The sequence below is a fragment of the Triticum urartu genome, chromosome 3A (assembly GCF_056163025.1).
Source record: "Triticum urartu cultivar PI428250 chromosome 3A, HENAU_Tu73, whole genome shotgun sequence".
In the NCBI taxonomy this organism is placed as follows: domain Eukaryota; kingdom Viridiplantae; phylum Streptophyta; class Magnoliopsida; order Poales; family Poaceae; genus Triticum; species Triticum urartu.
Window position 1 is genome coordinate 94,031,919 of NC_141875.1, and position 19,559 is coordinate 94,051,477.

The following is a 19,559-nucleotide window of genomic DNA, read 5'->3' on the forward strand; positions in this document are numbered from 1 at the left end:
TCTAATGCTTGAACTAACTAGGGTGTGACAACTCACCCCCACTCAAAAGAATCTCGTCCCGAGATTTAGGATCCTCTGGAAAGAAGGTGGGGTACTCGAGTCGAAGACGATCCTCCCTTTCCCAAGTGGCTTCTTTCTCGGAATGGTGTGACCATTGAACCTTGAGAAACTTGATATTATGACGTCGAGTGGTACGCTCGGCTTGATCAAGGATACGAACGGGATATTCCCGATATGAGAGGTTATCTTGTAGATCAAGCGTTTCGTGGTCCACTCCACGGATAGGATCCGCGAAGCAACGCCTGAGTTGAGAAACGTGGAAGACATCGTGAACTCTGGAAAGATGCGAAGGCAGTTCCAATTGGTAGGCAACTTCTCCTCGTTTGGCAAGAATGCGAAAGGGTCCTATGTAACGAGGAGCCAATTTGCCTTTGATACCGAAACGCTGGGTTCCTTTTAACAGAGTAACCCAAAGGTAAGCCTTCTCGCCGACTTCATAAGTCATGAGTTTATGTCTGCGATCATATTGGCTCTTTTGACGAGATTGGGCTGTTTTCAATTTATCACGAATAACGCGAACCTGTTCTTCTGCTTCCTGAATCATATCTGGGCCAAAGAGTTGTCTTTCCCCGATTTCTGACCAGTTAAGAGGCGTTCGACATTTTCGTCCATAGAGAACTTCGAAAGGAGCCTTGCCCAAGCTAGCTTGATAACTATTGTTGTAAGCAAACTCCGTGAATGGAAGGCATTTCTCCCAACCCATCCCGAATGAGATGACAGAGGCTCAGAGCATATCTTCCAGAATTTGATTGACTCGTTCTACTTGACCACTTGATTGAGGGTGGATGGCGGTGCTAAAAGAGAGACGAGTTCCCATAGCATTTTGGAAACTTTCCCAAAATCGAGAGGTGAAAAGACTCCCACGGCCTGAGTTAATTTCCAATGGAACACCATGAAGAGACACTATTCGGGAGATGTACAAGTCAGCTAGCTGGCCAGCGGTGATACTCTCACAAACAGGTAGGAAATGGGCTACCTTGGAAAGACGGTCAATCACGACGAAGATGGCATTATTCCCTCTCTTGGTCCTGGGAAACCCAGTGATGAAATCCATACTAATTTTATCCCATTTCCACTCGGGAATAGCCAAAGGTTGAAGGGTGCCAGCAGGCCGTTGATGCTCTGCTTTAACACGATGACAAATGTCGCAATTAGCAATGTATTGAGCGATTTCTCTCTTCATCCTAGTCCACCAAAACCTCTGGCGTAGGTATTGATACATTTTAGTACTGCTGGGATGAATGGTGAGAGGGGATTCATGAGCTTCCTTAAGGATTAGCCGCCTCAGGTTTCGTGCCTTGGGAACCACTAAGCGGTTTCCAAAGTATACGACACCTTGATCATCAACGGAGAAACAATTCGCGACTCCTTTCTTAATGTTTCTCTTAATATGGGAGATTCCCGGATCTACCTTCTGTGCCTTGATGATCTGATCCGTAAGGGTAGGTTTCGCCACCAGGGTGGATAGGAATCCTCGAGGAACAATGTGAAGATTAAGCTTACGAAATTCCTCATGGAGAAGTGGTTGACTTTGTTGTAACATCAGGTTGTTACAATAGGATTTACGACTTAGCGCATCAGCCATGACATTGGCCTTGCCCGGGGTGTAAGTTATTCCTAAGTCGTAATCTGAGATCAACTCGACCCAACGTCTTTGCCTGAGATTCAAATCTGGTTGGGTGAAGATATATTTCAAACTTTGGTGATCGGTGAAGATCTCGCAGCGATTACCAAGGAGGTAATGTCACCAAGTTTTAAGTGCATGGACTACAGCTGCAAGCTCTAGATCATGTGTGGGATAGTTTTCCTCATGTGGGTGTAATTGTCGTGAAGCATAGGCAATTACCTGACGATCCTGCATGAGTATGCAACCTAGTCCTTGTCGCGAGGCATCACAATAGATAACAAAGTCCTTGGAGAAATCTAGTGGTACCAGTACGGGAGCAGATGTCAAGCGTCTTTTTAGTTCCTGAAAGCTGAACTCGCACTGTGGAGTCCACTCGAACTTTTTATCTTTCTTGAGGAGTTCAGTTAGAGGTTTAGCAACCTTGGAGAAATTCTCGACAAAGCGGCGGCAATAGCTCGCTAAGCCAAGGAAGCTCCGAACTTTCTTGACCATCTCAGGTGGAGTCCAATCAAGGACAGCTTGAACTTGCTCGGGATTGAAAGCAGTACCCTTACCAGAGATTACATGGCCTAGATAGTTCACTTCTGGCAACCAAAATTCACACTTGGAGAATTTGGCATAAAGGCGATGCTCTCGAAGTTTCATCAATACCAGCCTTAGATGTTCGGCATGTTCCTCTTCATTCTTGGAGTAGATGAGTATGCCATCGAGGTATACTACGACGAATTTATCCAAGTTCTCCATGAAGACCGAGTTCATTAACCGGGAGAAGGTGGCTGGGGCATTGGTTAAACCAAAGGACATAACCAAGTAGTCCTTTACCGTGGATGCGGCTATTCGCATAGTTTTATACCCTGCAGGGGTGTACTTCTTCATACACGCTTTCCCCACTTACCGCCGTTTACACGACATGTACTCGGCAACCTTCAAGCGGAGGCCCAACGAGGGTGTCGGCCACGGCCTACCTAAACACTCAAGTCTCTAGTCCAGGTTCATCGCCTATCCAGGTTCCATCCGTAGGGAGTCCGGCCGAGGTTTCCACATACGGCCCCGAACGATGTGAACAGGGTTCCCGAGACACCAAATGGGTGACTCGGTACACCGTGCCACGGTGTATCTACCGCAACATAGCCCACCCCTAGGGTCAGCGCTACGCACGGCCGCCAACACATAACCTACAAACACCAGAAACTGTTTGCAACTCCTGGACAGAGTACTAGGGTGATTAAGAAGCCGAGAGGGTCCATTGGTTTTGGGCCCAACGTATGGTAGTAACTGCATCTTAAATCACACATACAGATCTCAGTTCTTATGGACGGCCTCAATGAAACAACCCACCATGTACTCCTACATGGCCTATCATCGATACCTTTACCAAATCATGTTCATCACATCCCTCACATTACCGATATAACCATTTCACTCTAGCCCATCACCCAGATGGACCAGACCTGACACAACTCTAAGCATAGCAGGCATAGCAAGGTAGGAAACACATACATGGCTCAATAAACTCCTACACATGCTAGTGGCTTTCATCTAGTTACTGTGGCACTGACAGGTCATGCAGAGGAAAAGGGTTCAACTACCGTTGCACATAGCAGTTTGAATCGCTTTGTCTTAATGCAGTAAACAAGAGCAGAAGCGAGAACATGGGTTTGTATCGGAATGATCAATGGTTGCTTGCCTGTTGTAGTGGTAGTAGGGTACTGCCCTTCAGACGGATACTTGGGGTTATCCTCGGAGGCAGAACCTACCACGAAAATCACACCGACATAATCAACACATGGCAATATGCAACAATATGATGCATGCTATGACATGGCAAGATGAAAGTGTCTTGGCCTAATGCAAGCTAAAACAGAAGGGGATGAACTCATTTGAATCAAAGATTCAAATGTTAGCTCATTAAACATGGCCTTATTAGTGCATTACCTTATTTTGCTTAAACAGCAAGGTTATCTTGTTTTGTCATGCATGAAACCATTACAGATGGATAGATTGAATTTTTCTGATCATTTTTCATATATAAATCTTTGCATTTGGAGTTATGGTTGATTTTCTATGATTTTTAGAAGTTTTGGATATTTTCTGGATTTTCCTATTAAAGAATAAATCCAGTAATTGAATTAATGCGTCAGCATGACATAGGTGTTATGTCAGCGGGTCAACTGGGTTGGCCAGGTCAAACCTGACTGGTGGGCCCTGTCTATCACAACTAATTAACAGAATTATGTTAGTGCTAATTGACTGTCAGTGGGGCCTGGGTCCACATGTCAGTGATGAAACTAATTAAAATTAGTTAAAACTAATCTTAAACTGATTAGCAGACCGGCCCCACCTGTCATAGACTCAGGGGGGTCTACCTGGGCCCACACGGGGGTCAAACAGGGTCAACTCGCCGGCGGCTTGACGCCGGCGATGACAGACGCGGCGGAGGGGCTCGGGTTTGCGTCTTCGGCGACCAAATCGACGGCGGAGAGCAGCTACGTGACGCGGGGAGCGAGCCGCATCCTTTGGTGGAGAAAGTGGAGCTCGGGGAGGCCGGGAACGACGCCGGCGACGACCTTCGCGGTCGCCGGAGTTCGGGCGAGGCTGAACCCGAAGCTACGGGGCACGGTGAGGCGCGGGGAGTGGTGCGTTAGGCTCCTGGGAACGTGGTGAGTGTGGTGACGTGCTCGGAATCGAGCTTACGCGCCTGTGGCCACGGCGGCGACATGGCCGGCGGAGCCGAGCTCTCGGCCATGATGGCCAACGGGGTTAGAGGGCAGCTCGAGCGTCGTGGCTAGGGGGAGGAGAGAAAGAAGCTCACGGTGAGTGCAGCGGGCGCCGAAGCGGGCTCGGGGAAGCTTGGGAGGCGGCAAAACGTCAAAGACGGTCTCCGGTTACCGACGAGGGGAACGGCAGCGGTGGCGGCATTGCAGCATGTCCGAGGCCTCGTGGCTCATCGAGGAGGTTGAGGGAGATGTTGCGGAGCTCGTGGGCACGGTGGGGTGACACGCGGACGACGGTGGCTGCGGCTACGGCGGCAAGACGACGGCGGCTGCGTCGGCAGGAAGATGGGGAGAGAGCCAGAGAGGGGGAGAGGCCACGGGGAGAGTGGGAAGAAAGAGAGGGAGACGTGGGGGTCAGCGTGGCACTCGTAGATGCCTCCAGGGCGTCGGCGGAAGCAGGAGGTGGCCGGCGTGTGGCCGCGGGCGCCGGCCACGCGCTCCTCGTCCTCCTGGCGAGAGGAGGAGGATGACTGGCAAGAGCCAGTTGACTGGGCCGAGCCAGGTGGGCTGGTGGGCTGCGCCTGGTAAGTTTCTCTCTCTCTCTCTCTCTCCTTTTTTTGTTTTTATTATTTATTTATTATTTCTGTAACTTCAGGGATTTATTAAAAATACCAGGGCATTACCATAAATCATAAAATTAATCATGGCCACTGCTTAGAATATATCCAACAACAAACATTTTAGTTTATGATTATTTGAGCATTTAAAATAATTTATAGCATTTAAATGCCCAAATGCAAATACCATAAGGATTAATCCAATGACCTTTGATGTCCTAGAAAAATGTGCACCATTTTTGTCAAAGGTTTTAACACAAAACAAAAAGGGTGGGCTTTTTAGAAGGGCATTTCAGGTTCATTGGTAAAGTTTTTAGTAAACCCTAGTTGTTCCAGGGGGGGTGCTGGGGGTTCTGTCATCCCCATTTCAAATTTAAAAGGAATTTAAACATGATGCACACTCTAATGCTTGAACTAACTAGGGTGTGACATGTGGGCGGGTGGCCGTGCTGGCCTCCAACGCCCAAGATGCGACCTCGATCACCTCCAACCACATATGCTCACTACAAGGCCCGGATTTGAACACAACAATTTACACTTGTTGGAACTTATGGAAAGAATGCAACAGAACACAACAATTTACACTTGTTGTTACTTATGAAAAGAACGCAACAGGACTTTCGAGCATGTCTCTCTTCATCCAAAAGGTGTTCTTCACCTCATCAAGAAAGATATATCTTCCGACCACTACAATGCACTGGATCTCCGACTGTGAGAACTTCAGAGCTGGACTAATAAGGTCTGAGCATGACCATGTACTGATCTTACTGTAACAGCACAACTTTGTAATTTTCTCCTCTTAATATATGGGCAGATCACTGCCAATTCTTCAAAATAAAAATAAAAAGGACTTCTCATCTTTCGTAACAAAATCTATAAGAACCATGCGACATGGTTGCTGTAGGCCTGGCTTACCACATCAAACAATTGAGCCGTAGCAGCGTCCAGTAACTAGCACATCATCATGCTATCAAAATTAATTAGCTGGTGCTCGGGGGTAATAACAACACGAGAACGTACACTACTAATCAATAGATACTCCCTCCATCCCATAATATAAGAACGTTTTTTATATACTGGTGTAGTGTTAAAAAAGGTTCTTATATGATGGGACAGAGGGAATACATAAATAGCTGACATTTTTGCATACATGGCATCCATACAGAAGTAGCCGGGACATCTCACATGACACAATTTAAATTAGTTTCACAAGACACGACTTCAAGGTCCAAGATAATCTCGCATAACAACCAGCTCATGACACTACAGATAGCTGAATAAGTTAATAGACCACAGGAAAGACTGATAAATTTCTTACAACATGTTGGGCCTGGCTTCAATAATTTTAAGAATAGAAACTGAGCTGAGCTGAGCTCCGCTTCTCTCCCCACCGTATGATCCGCGGGCCACTTCGGCCGCGGCGGCCACCCACCCACCCCGCCTTTACTCTGGCTTCGGCTGCCGGCCTAGGGGCTATGTCGGCCCGCTCCCCTGCGAGTGCCCCGTCCTCACCCGCCGCGAGCCTCGGGTGGAGTACGCCCGAAAAGGTGGAGATCCAGGGTGAGTCCAGCTGTCCGTCAGAGGTACCGGCGACTCCTCTGTCCCCGTCGACGCGGGATCCCCGAGCCCAAGCTGCCGCCCACACGGATCTGGGGCGGAGGTCGAGGTGGCGGGCTTCGGACCGGCGGATGGCGGCACGGCACCACCAAATGAGCGCCCCCACGTCAAATCCATCGTGGTAAGTGATAACCCCCTCCCATCTCCGGCCACCGACGCCATTGAAGAAGGATGGGAAATCCAGAAATCCTGCAAGAACCGCCGCGCCAGCCAGGATCCATTTAGTGCTAGGGAGAAATCAAGGTGTCGGCCTTCTCGCCAAGGTCACAGCCATGGGCACTCGGCGGGCAGAGAGGCCTTTTTAAGCAGATTCAAGGGCCTCTGCTTCCGCTGCCTCAGCCCTCACCACCGCCTCGTAGACTGTAGGCATCCACTGCCCTACATCATCTGCAAACGCCAGGGCCATTTCTGCCGAGAGTGCACCGACAACCCACGCAACAAGGGGCGGGGCTCGATCGCTGTTCTGCCGCGCTCCCCGCGCCGGCCGATCTGCGAGCGCCTGACCTTTCCTCCCCCGCCTACCTCCAGCACGCGGTCGTGGTCACCGCGGTGGGCACCAAGGCGCACATGGCGAGCCCGCTCTCCATTGGCCGCGCGCTTGAGCGCGAGCTCAAGATCCCTCCGTACCTGCTTCGCGTCACCAACCATGACCCTGAGGACTTCTTCGTCTACTTCACCCTGCCGGCGCACAAGGACCTGGCGGTGCGGCGCGGTTCGCTGTCGGTGGACGGTGTGCCGTTCCTGCTCGAGCCATGGAGGGAGGACGCCCATGCTGTCCGGCTCAAGTGGATGCTGCACGTGCGCGTGGTCATCGAGAAGCTTCCCATGCAGCTTTGGATGATGGAGGGCACGGAGGAGGCCATCAGTGACAAGGTCATCGTCGACCGCCTCGACAGCCGGACCCACGAGCGCGTCGACACCAAGCTTTTCGCCTGCTGGGTCTGGTGCTGGGACACTGCCCACATCCCCACGAAGTGTATGATCTGGAAGCATGCCTGGGGCGCTGGCCGCGTCGATGAGATGGTGGGCTACTCTCCTCCGAGCCGCGCCGTGGCACCACCGCCGGAGCTGCTGCAATATGACTTGCTCCTTCACCTAGATCGCGTGGAGGACTGGACTCCGCTCTCGCCGCGTTCATCCCACTCGCCGCAGAGCGACATCCCCTCCGACGACGACGAGCCTGACGAGCGCCCCTACCCACGGATCAGGCCAGGCTTCTGGGCCGAGCGGGTGGAGGATGGTAGGCCGACGCTTGCCCCGGCGCTATCCATGCGCCCCCAACCCCGGTGGCATCCACGGGCTGCCGGGGCATGCCGGCCACTGATGGTCGGTGCGACGACGATGGCGGAGACCCTGGGTACCAGAGGAGGAGCTGGAAGGACACGCTGCTTGGCAGGGGGCGTGCCAGCGACAGAGGCGGGGCCCCAGCCCCGGCGCCACCTGCGGAGCGGCGGCGCAGCCGCACCCCAGCCTCGCGCCACCGCCAGGGTGCACCGCGGGGCCGGCACCTCTGCATCGACAAGCAGGCCGCGATCGAGCCGGCCAAGAGGAAGGACGTGATGGCTGGGTCCTCCCGCCAGCCAGATGGGGGGGGGGAAGAGCCAGGCCCGACGCAAGTCCGGTGGCTCGACGGTGGCTGAGTCGTCGGGCGGCCCCTCTCTGCTCGCCCCACCGCACAGGCTCACTCAGGAGCAAGGGCATGGTGCAGGCCATGCTGGGGGCAGGGCGCGGCAGAGGACCCGGTGGAGGAGTTCTTCCAGGGATCAAAAAACAACCTCCTCCCACAACCCCGGCCACGCCCTGACGCCATGGCCACGAAGATCGATGAGGTGATCGCCGCCAAGCTCGACAAGCTGCTGCGCTTCGATGATGAAAAAGATGGTGGCAGTGACGGATCGCTGGACAGGGGGCCTGCCCTGTCCCTGGCCCGTCACACCCTGTTTGTTGCGAGCACGCATGAAGTGCAGCTGGGCGAGGTCACACAGAGGGTTACTGAGATGCAGCTCCAAGGGGGAGGAGTCGAGGGCGAGCAGCAGCTGCCCCTCTTCTCTAAGCCGGCGCCAGCGATCATCGGAAAGCCACGGGCAAGAGACATGACGCCCCTCAAGGCTAGGCCGCAGGCCAAGCCGGTCAGGCAGAGCGCACGCCAAGGTGCCAACCCCTCCCCGGTGCCGGTCTCTCAGAGGGCGATGCTCCGGCTGGTGCAGGGCCTCGGCGTCCTCGGGCCAAAGGAGAAGATGACGGCGCAGGCTGCAGAAGCCCTCATCCGCTGTTTCGACGATCCCCTGTCTGACGACGACATCGCTGCCATCGCGAAGCTCACCAGCCTCGACCCCAACGCGCTCAAGGCGATCGCCGGCATGCCTAGCCAGCATGGAAGCACCGCGCTGCCCCGTTCCCCATGTTAGAAAACCTTAGTGTAGTTGTCGGCCGACGACGACCAGCAGTGTGCTGGGTAGAGTTAGGTTTGTTGTCAAGCATGAAGTGTTGTAGCAGTAGCCAGGCTAGGAGGCTTGCTGTTCGCCGGTGGGGTTTTGGGCCTATTGGTGGCCGCTGGCCACCCCTGGATGCAAGGATGGTGTCATTGTGTTCTAATTTATCAGTAGATGTTAGTTGTCGGCATCTCATCGTGCATCGCCCAGTTTTCATCCATTATAGCTCGAGCGCTGCCAGGTTTCCCCATGGATGACACGAACATGCCGATCCTGAGCTGGAACGTGAGAGGTCTCAACACGCCGGCGGGACGCTCAGTCATCAGAGACACTGCACACGCCCACAAGCTAGCAATCCTATGCATCCAGGAAACCAAAATTGACTGCTGGTCCACTATCTTAGCAAGAAAAATAGGTGGCACATGGCTTGACCAATGCATTGTTCTTCCAGCCATTGGAACGAGGGGAGGGGCGGCCATTTTTTGGAAGTCTAGCATGCTGTCTGTGCAGTCTCACTCGATAGGGCAGTTCTCTATCACAGCCGGGGTGCAAACAGGCCAGTTAGGCAAAGATTTTTGGTTAACTACGGTCTACGGGCCTTCAGATGAGGATAGAAAAGTTGATTTTCTCGAGGAATTGACTAGAGTTGCTCCCCCACCTGGACAAGCTTGGCTCATCAACGGCGATTTCAACATTATATACGAGGCTAGATACAAGAATAACAGCAACATCAACCGTAGGATCATGGGTAAATTTAGAGCGGCAATCGACGCGGGTGGCCTCCATGAGATCAAATGCAAAAACCGCCGCTTCACCTAGAGCAATGAGTGTAGGAACCCTACATTAGTTAGTATCGATAAGTTTTTCTACAACATTGCTTGGGAGGGGTTTTTCCCATCCTTTCTCCTGCATGCAGCATCAACATCGTGCTCGGACCACTGCCCCTTGCTTCTCGCAGCTGCTGCAGCCCCACGCCGCCCAGCAACATTCAAGTTTGAATCGTTCTAGCCCCGGTTCCCGTGCTTCCAGGAGACGGTCCAACATGCCTGGAACCGCCCAACCTCATCGCACTGCGCTTTTGCAAGGCTAAGAGAGAAAATTAGTAGGGTTGCTAAGGATCTAAAGATTTGGAGCAAATCTCAGTTTGGGGGGCAAAGATCTAGATGCACATTGCAAATGAAGTGATCCTACGCCTCGATGTAGCGCAAGAAACTAGAGCACTGTCCGATGCAGAGTTTCATCTTAGAAAAATGCTCAAGCTCAAGATCTTAGGACTGGCGGCCATTGGTCGTGCAAGGAAACGCCAAGCCTCCAGAATTACGTGGCTGTGAGCTGGGGACACGCCAACGGCTTTCTTCCAGGCAAAGATCAATGCTAGGAGACGGAAAGGTTTTATACACTCACTGCATGGACCGTCTGGTGTGGCTATTAAGCAGGAGGAGAAAGAAAACTTGATCTATGATCATTTCTCCTCCATACTGGGCATGACAGCACACCGCAACACCACCATTGGCTGGCGCTCTCTCGCCATGCCCAGGCTGCAAGGAGGAGGGCTTGACAACCCTTTCACAGAGGAGGAGGTATGGCATGCAATCAAGGCTTCTTCGGCGGATCGTGCGCCAGGCCCGGATGGTTTTTCTGGCCTCTTCTTCAGATCATGCTGGGCAACAATCAAAGAGGATATCATGGCAGCGTTCAATCAGTTCTACAATTTAGTAGGTAGAAATTTTGGAGCCCTAAACACTGCGGTGGTGGCATTATTGCCCAAAAAGGACGGAGCACTGACTATCAAGGACTACCGGCCAATCAGCCTCATCCACTCCATAGCAAAGTTGATATCCAAAGTGCTGTCCCTTAGGCTTGCCAACGTGATCCACACGCTCATCTCACCAGCACAGTCGGCATTTCTTCGGACAAAATGCATCCACGATAGCTTCCTGTACGTTCAAAGCTGCATCAAGGCCCTACATAGACGGAAAACACCGGCTCTGCTTCTTAAGTTGGACATAGCCAAGGCCTTCGACAATGTATCTTGGGAGTACATCCTTGAGATGCTGCAACAACAGGGTTTTAGTGCGCGATGGAGAGATTGGATATCTTTGCTGCTGTCCTCATCCTCGTCGTCCTTCCTCCTCAATGGCGTACCAGGAAAAAGGATCCGACACCGAAGAGGCCTTCGACAGGGCGACCCCTTGTCACCTTTCATCTTCATCCTAGCGATAGACACACTGTACCACCTACTTCAGGCCGCCGCTGAGCAACACATCATTGCAACACTTCCAGGGCGGGAGCTAAAACTTAGGATTAGCCTATACGCCGATGACGTCATCATCTTCGCAAATCCGGTGAGGGAAGAAATCGATGCACTCATGAAAAATATGCACGATTTTGGAGAAGCCTCCGGACTACACATCAACCCTTCAAAGTCGAGGCTTTACCCATCAGATGTGAGAATATAGACCTAGGGTTTGTGTTGCAAAATTTCGGAGGGGCAGAGGGGCAATTCCCGACCACCTATTTAGGCCTGCCGCTGACACTAGCTAGACTACGACTAGCAAACCTACAATTCATCATAGACAGGATCAAGGCTCGACTTGTAGGATGGAAAGGAAAACTCTTGCCAATAGCCAGTAGGCGAGTATTGGTTCTATGTGTCCTCGGTGCTATGCCCACTTTTGCCCTAACTGTTCTCAAAGTGCCAAAGAAGCTACTCAAGGAGATCGACAGATGCAGGTGTAGATTTCTTTGGAAGCAAGACGAGGCGATCACAGGTGGTAGCTGCAAGGTTAACTGGTCGGCGGTGTGCACTCCTACATCTCATGGAGGACTAGGGATCACCGATATCGAACGTTTCAGCCGTGCCCTTAGATTACGATGCCTATGGATAGCCTGGTCTGACCCTGGGCGGCCTTGGGTTGACATGGAACCACCATGCAGCAATAGCGACAAGGCACTCTTCGCAGCAGCGACCACGGTCACCATCGGCGATGGCGCGAAGGCACTCTTCTGGCACTCCACTTGGTGTGGGCTGTGCACCCTGGCCAGCTCGTTCCCTCTCCTCTACTCGCACTCCAAGCATAAAAACGGGATGGTGCGCGAGGCTCTCACACATGATACTTGGATAAAAGACCTGCGGCACGGAAACCTACAACCTCTGCTACCAGATTTTGTCAGGCTGCATAGAAAGATCGCCCTGACCGTGCTAACAGAGGGAAGTAGTGACCAGATTAGGTGGAATCAAGAGGCCAGGGGAAAATACACCGCAAGCTCGGCTTACGCTATGCAATTCCAGGGCAGAGTACTAGCGGAATGGCGGAATTTTATCTGGGAGGCAAAGGTTCCTGGATGCATTAAAATCTTCGCCTGGCTCCTACTACAAAACCGGCTATGGACATGCGACAGGCTACAAAGGCGTGGCTGGCTGAACTACTATTTTTGCCCGCTGTGCGTCCGCAACCTGGAGACAACTCACCACCTCTTCTGGAGCTGCCCAGTAGCCCGGGAGGTGTGGGAGAAGGTAGCCGCAAGACAGGGGTGTCAGCAGTTACACCCACGGCAACAGGTGCAAGAGGGAAGCGCTATCGCCATACTCCAACGGATGGCGGCAAACACCCGACCAGCACAGCAAAAGGCCAGCAATGCCACCATGCTGTTAACATGCTGGGAAATTTTGCAAGAGTGGAATAGGTGTGTGTTCAAGGGAAAGATAGCTTCAGCGCAAAACATCATCAAGGCCATCGAGCATGCCATCGAGCTTTGGCGCCAAGCGGGAGCAATTCATCTAGAGAACCCCTTTTGGGATCCACCATGAAATTTAGAACAATAGTTATTTCCGGGGTTTAAAGTGTTGTAACAAAACTGGTCCTAGGACCTGCACCTCACCCTTTGTATTTTTCTCCATTGCTTTCTGCTTATCAATGAAATGCCAGTATGACGCTGGATCTTTCAAAAAAACAGGAAAGACTGCATATTCTTCTTCCAGCCAACAAAAACATATGACACCTTTGGTTTCTAGAGCAAGGAAGGAAGGATATTTCTGAATGGAGTAGACCAAGACTGCATATTCTTCTTCCAGCCAGCAAGAACATATGACACCTTTTGTTTCTAGAGCAAGGAAGGAAGGATATTTCTAAATGGAGTAGACCAAGCCACTTCAATGTTAACCCTGGAGTACAAGCTTGGACCAAATAAGTAGAGACCAAGCCACTTTAATCTTGACCCTGCAGCTAACACCAATGTCACATTCTTTCTCTGTTACGCCGCCATATTTTTTGGGTTCGAACACGACATCACCTGTTGCAACAGGTACTTTCAAGCTACCACCACATGCAGAGTAGGCCTGTACTGAAACCTGGAAGTTTTGGTTCACATCTACAGAAACAACACGCCTTGACAGATGAATGTTGCCATCTTGATCCACCGGCGGATTATCTCCATCTGGAAAATCAAGCAACACAAATTCTTCAAGGGAAGAGGCACCTTGGATAAAAACTTTCCCTGCAAACTGACTAGGCCATGACCCATGAATAATTTGCACACTTAGGATAGTGGCCTCGACCGTTTCCGCAAACTGCTTACAATGAAATCTTATGGTGCGAAGGTTGTTTTCCAAGATTGTACCAAAAGGACTAGGGCTCCGTCGGCATCGGAGGACTTGGTTGATCAATGCTTTTCCATCTCCAGACTCTCTCTTGAACTTAAGATCAACTTCAAAGTCAACAGGTTCAAGGGACAGAATTGCACGAGAGGGGCCAGTCAGCGTCAAGTAGGGCTCCTGCAATTGGCAATCATGGGATAAGTAACAATTTATATGGCAAAGCCAATAAACCCACCACAAGCAGGGAAGAGGAATGTATACATCTGCAGTAATGATTTGGCAGTTATCGCTTGTGCGATTGAAGAGAAAGTTGCGATTATAATCCACATGGTCTCGGGCAGCAACCATGCCATAGACACGAAGTGGCCACCCGAGTTTTGGCTTCTCAACTTGGATGGAGTAGACTTGCAAGGTGTAGGAGACCAAAGCATGTGGGATGGTTTTGTATGTGGTCAGCATGTTCTTGATCGTCGCTGCATACACAAAGCGTGTGTTACAACATAATGTCTCTCAGCAAGAAACATAATAATACACAGAAACCGAAAATTTTCTTCGGTTATGATTTCGATGACTGCGAAGAGGAAGAGAATTATGCTGGCTGTAGGTAATTATGCGAATTATAACTCAGATAAGTGCGCACATTGTTTAAGTACTCTCATATTCGAAGTTACCGAACTTGCCATAGGACATGCACTCCCAGCCTATACGGTACTCTTGCATAATCTCCTCATCCGTCATGTACTCGGGCAGGAACACCTCCTCATCCAGATCCGTTGAGTTGTCATCCTCGTTCTCCGAGATCTGCTCCGGCGTCGCTGAATCGTCGTCGATCCTAGAAGAGGATGTGGCCTCCTTATGGTGGCGCTTCGTGGATTCTCCACCGCTCCCCCCTTCCGCTTCTCTTATCACCTCCATCTCCAAAAGCAGAGTTCTCCCTCTTCTTCTTTCTTCGACGCCGCCCCCGCCGCCGCAGTTGCAAGATCTAGGGTTTTTTCTTGCATAAATGTCTTAGGGATCCCAGTGACAGCCGTGCGGAAGGCTCCTAATTTTTTTAGACAAAGCTCCTAATATTATATGGGTGACGATGCTCCCACCCATCCGGCCCAATAAGACATACGTTCGTCCAGGAGCCCAAATACTAACGGTGTGCTCAAGGCGTGTCTAGGCCACCCAGTAAGATGCTCGTTCGTGCAGGGAAAAACTGTCGTTGTTCGCTCTGCCAAAAAAGATAAATGCATTTCCCTAAAAAAAGATAAATGCATAGGAAATGCGGCTGCCTTGAAAGATTAGAAAAAAAACTACTCATGTAAATTTAAAACATGTTCACGGAATTTTAAATATTCCTGAAAATTTAAAACATGTTCAAAAAAATTTATAATATTCACGAATTTAATATATGTTCATGTTCCTTAAAGATGTTCAAGGATTAAAAAAAATATAAATTCTTAATTTTAACATGTCCACGGAAAATGTTCCCAAATTTTAACAAAAAATATAGTATTCGTGTATTGCAGAAATGTTTACATATTTGAAAAATGTTTACCAATTTATGAAATATCCATGAATTTAAAAAATGTTCATATGTTTTACTAATGATTGCTCGTTTAGAAAATTTTCTTGTGTTTTCAATAAATTTTCACAAATGTATAAACTATTCATGATATTTTAAAATTTTCATGAATATTCCTAAAAAATAAATGTCTCGTGAATTTTAACAATGTCCATGTTTTTTTAAGAACATGCGTTTTAAAAATGTTCACAACTATATAAAAACACATTCCATGTATTTAAAACTGTTCAAAAAATCTTTTAAAATATGATTGTAAATTTAAGAATATTTATGAATTATGGGAGTGCTCTCTATAGTTTTTGTTGAGTTTTAGGGTTTCCTATTTATTTAATATTTATTGTCGTTTTGCTATTTTTTCTTCTTCTTTTTTTATAGGTTTTCTTTTATCTTCTTTTTAAATCATGAACATGGAGGATTCGATGAAGGATAATAGTGTTGAATGCAAAATGAGTCGTGTAACATCCCTGGAGTAATCCCCTAACTATTTTTTCCCTATGATATTGGTTGTGCATCAGATGCATCTCATAAGCATTATATTGTGTTAATTGATTAATTTGGTTACCCTCCGGAGAGGGGGATTCTTTGACATCATCAACACCAACCTCTTCTCCATCACCACCATCATGATCTCCCATTCATGTCTGAGTAATTTCTTTGTGGGCACATGGGGTGGGTGGAAATTGGATCACACATCTCTTATGTAATAGATGTCGGATTTGATATGGTTTGTGCCTAGTACCTTGTATGTTTCTGAGACTGATGTTGTTGTGACTTTGTTATACTTAATGCTTGACACTAGGGCCCGAGTGTCATAATTTCATATTTGAACCCTTTATGTTTTCATGAATATACATGTGTTTTTGGATCATATCTGCAAGTTCTATGCGTGTATTATAGTTAAAAGACAGAGACCTTGAAGTGACAGCAATCGGGCTATCAAAAGGGATGGCTATGATTTGAGGATTACATGTATTCATAGATTGCTTTGCTCCGATGTTTTGTGAAAGGATTAAATTAATTACCCTTATTTTCCATTAGGATCCCCCTGAAACAGGGGGTAAGACAAAAGATGGTGTGCAAGTTATTATTGCAAGCGCGTACAACTACATATGGAATACATGCGTGCCTACATATGATTGATGAATTGGAGTCAAGCTTATTGTCACCTTGTGCAGCTATTAGATGGTTGCTTCCATCCATGCAATGTCCACTATCCACTCCCATGTCTACGCTTTCCATAATCATTGTTCTCTTTATGTTACGTTTGTTCTTTGCAACTACTAGGACCTAGTATTTTGTTGTTACTAGATGATACCTCGCGCATTGCTACGGGAACGCATGCTAAATACTAAGATCCATAAATGGAGCATCAGGTGGCCTCTTGGCGGGGTGTGGGCGGGTGGCCATGCTGGCCTCCAACGCCCAAGACGCGACCTCGATCAGCTCGGTGACGTCCCTCGAACTCTTGATCCAGCTGAGGCCGAGGGAGAGTTTTGTTAGCACGACAGCGTGATGACGACGATGATGAAGTTACCAATGCAGGGCTTCGCCTAAGCACTGCAACAATATGAACGCGGTGGGAATATGTGGAGGGGGTACCACACACGGCTAAACAATCAACTTGTATGTCTATGGGGTGCCCCCTCCCCCGTATATAAAGGAGTGGAGGAGGGGAAGGGCCGACCTCATGGGGCGCGCCTAATGGGGGGATTTCTACTCCTAGTGGGAGTAGGTTTCCCCCCTTCCCTAGTTGGAGTAGGAGAAGAAGGAAGAGGGAGAGGGAGAGAAGGAAAGCCCCCCCCCCAATTCGGATTGGGCTTGGGGGGCGTGCGCCTCCCACTTACCCGCCTCCTCCTATCTTCCACCATGGCCCATTAAGGCCCATTAACTCCCCGAGGGGTTCCGTTAACCCCCCCGGTACTCCAGAAAAGGCCCGAACTAATCTGAAACCTTTCCGGTGTCCAAACATAGCTTTCCAATATATTAATCTTCATGTCTCGACCATTTCGAGACTCCTTGTCATGTCCGTGAGCACATCCGGGACTCCAAACTACCTTCGATACATCAAAACACATAAACTCATAATACCGATCGTCATCGAATGTTAAGCGTGCGGACCCTACGGGTTCAAGAACTATGTAGACATGACCGAGACTCATCTCCAGTCAATAACCAATGCGATAGACTTGTACGCTGTACATACTTTCCACCTCCTGTGTGCCACTGTGGCGACCCCTTTGACATATAAAAGGAGGCCCAAGGCGTACTGAGGGGGGATTCAGACTTTTTGGGCTAGGCATGCACCATAGTTAGTCCAAGAGCTCAAGAACACCAAATATACACCAAAGCAGGACTAGGGTATTACGCATCGTTTGTGGCCCGAACCTGGATAAAATTCTCCCACGTTGATCTTCTAGACCCGCTCTTTGCACAGCCCCGCGCCCCGCCAACCGTAGTAGGGATTTCCTGTGATCCCATAGGTGTCGTTTCCCCGACAACGCCCTGGTGGGTTGTGGTCCCCACGTGGGCCCCCTCACTTATCCCTTCACACCACATCATGACCTACCTCTAGAAAAAATTCTCCATTGCTCTCTCTCTCTCTCCCGTGTTCTTGCTCTCAAACCCGCAGATTTCGTTCTCTTTGCTCGAAGCTCCGTTTCCGAAACTGTTTCGGGGGATTGTTGCTTGGCATGTGACTCCTCCGTTTGTCCAATTAATTTTTGTTTTAGTGGTTTATATTTTGAATAATTAGCTACTCTTGGTGCTACTGTAGATGATCTTACATGTTGATTTCTTAGAGTTCTAAGTAGTTTGAATGCTTGCTATGGCCTCCATGTATCCCTATGAGTAGTTGCTATCAATCTTGTAAAGTTTTGTTGAGAAAAATTTTGTGGACTAAAAATTTCAGAATTTTTGTTCATAGGAAAAGGATGAATATATTTAGGAAATTTGCTTCCAAGAAGAACTCCAAGGGAGTTATTGGGGAGTCATATGATAGTGATCTCCATCCCCGGAGGTTGGCGGAAGTACGGCCGTGTGAATGGCCGCATACCCCGTTCATGGAGGAGGCTAGAATCCTTCAAGAGTTTATGCAATATGCTGGTAATGCCGGCCTCACGGACTTCATCGCAGCTGAATGTGAATAGTATCATCTCCTCACAAACATCTTTGTTCAAAGTTTTAATTACCTTCCTAGGAATAATCCCCCTGAAGTGCAGTTTAATTTATATGTCGAACCCCATCAGATACCACTTACTGAATTTTGTGAAATATGCTTGCTTCCTTCTGATGGTAGTTCAACAGAGCCTAGACCCGCAGAGTTTGAAAGCTTTTATCGTACTTTGATAGTGGGTGATGAGAGAGGGGCGTTGAGTATAATGGCCGCTGCTTGCATTTTCCTGCTGTTCATTATTTTGCTCTTTTCATTTCAAAATTCTTGCTCGCTAGAGAGAAGGTGGGTGCACTGAGTTCACCAGACCTTGCTGTTTTACGTCGTGCACTAGAGGGCGACAACACTTATAGCTTGGGAGGTATCGTGGCACGTCGCCTCCACATTAATAAGTCCAAGGGTAAAATACATGGTGGTATTTTCGCTACTCGCTTGGCAGCTCGCTTTAATGTTGAGATACGCCCTCATGACAATCCTTTGACCAAGGTCTATCTAGATCGCGCAGCTATGGAACACCACCACTTCATCGCACGAGATTTCCTTAACATTCCTATTCCGTATAACTTGGTTTTCAGTGTGAGCACTCGTGATATTATTCCATTGCCTGCACCTGCTTTGTTTGATCCTGTTGCCAGGGGCATATATACACTACAAAAAAAGACACATTCGTGACATTTTGGGCCGAACGAATTCTTTTTGTCATGCTTATGACACTTCTATGAGCATAATTGTGACAAAACCCTGTATCATCATAGATGTGGTGGGCTCCTACTTCTATGACAAAAAATCATGAGAGAAAATGGGCTTTTCGTCCTGGGCGGGCCGGAGACGCAGCTGCATGACATTCTTTGGGTCGTCCATGACGGAAAAAACCATGGTAGAAGTGAGGGCGAGGAAAATATCAGGGAGTTCCTGGTTACGGTGGTTGGTTGGGGGCCGAGCGATGCGCGTTTCTCTCATACACGTATGCGCGTGGGTGCGAGGCGCTGGGCTCTAACTGAACCTGAATGAGGTATTCACCTACTGAACCCGAGCGATTGCACTGCAGGCTACGTGTTACTGAACCTGAGCGACCGATCGATGGCTGTTAACTGAACTCGATCGAGCGATTTCTTCGCTACTGCTACTAACTGAAGCCGGTCGAACCTGCTGCCTC

At 49.3% G+C, this 19,559-nt stretch overlaps 1 protein-coding gene across 1 annotated transcript; it reads right to left on the reverse strand.

Moving 5' to 3' along the window:
- Window positions 1-13,226: 13,226 nt before the first annotated feature.
- On the reverse strand, window positions 13,227-14,069 carry LOC147978732 (uncharacterized). Its single transcript, XM_087516659.1, has 2 exons — window positions 13,926-14,069; window positions 13,227-13,841 (listed from the first exon to the last, which is right to left on the reverse strand). Exons 1-2 carry the CDS (start codon window positions 14,010-14,012, stop codon window positions 13,227-13,229), a joined length of 702 nt encoding a protein of 233 aa, XP_087372785.1. The 5' UTR covers window positions 14,013-14,069.
- Window positions 14,070-19,559: the final 5,490 nt, after the last annotated feature.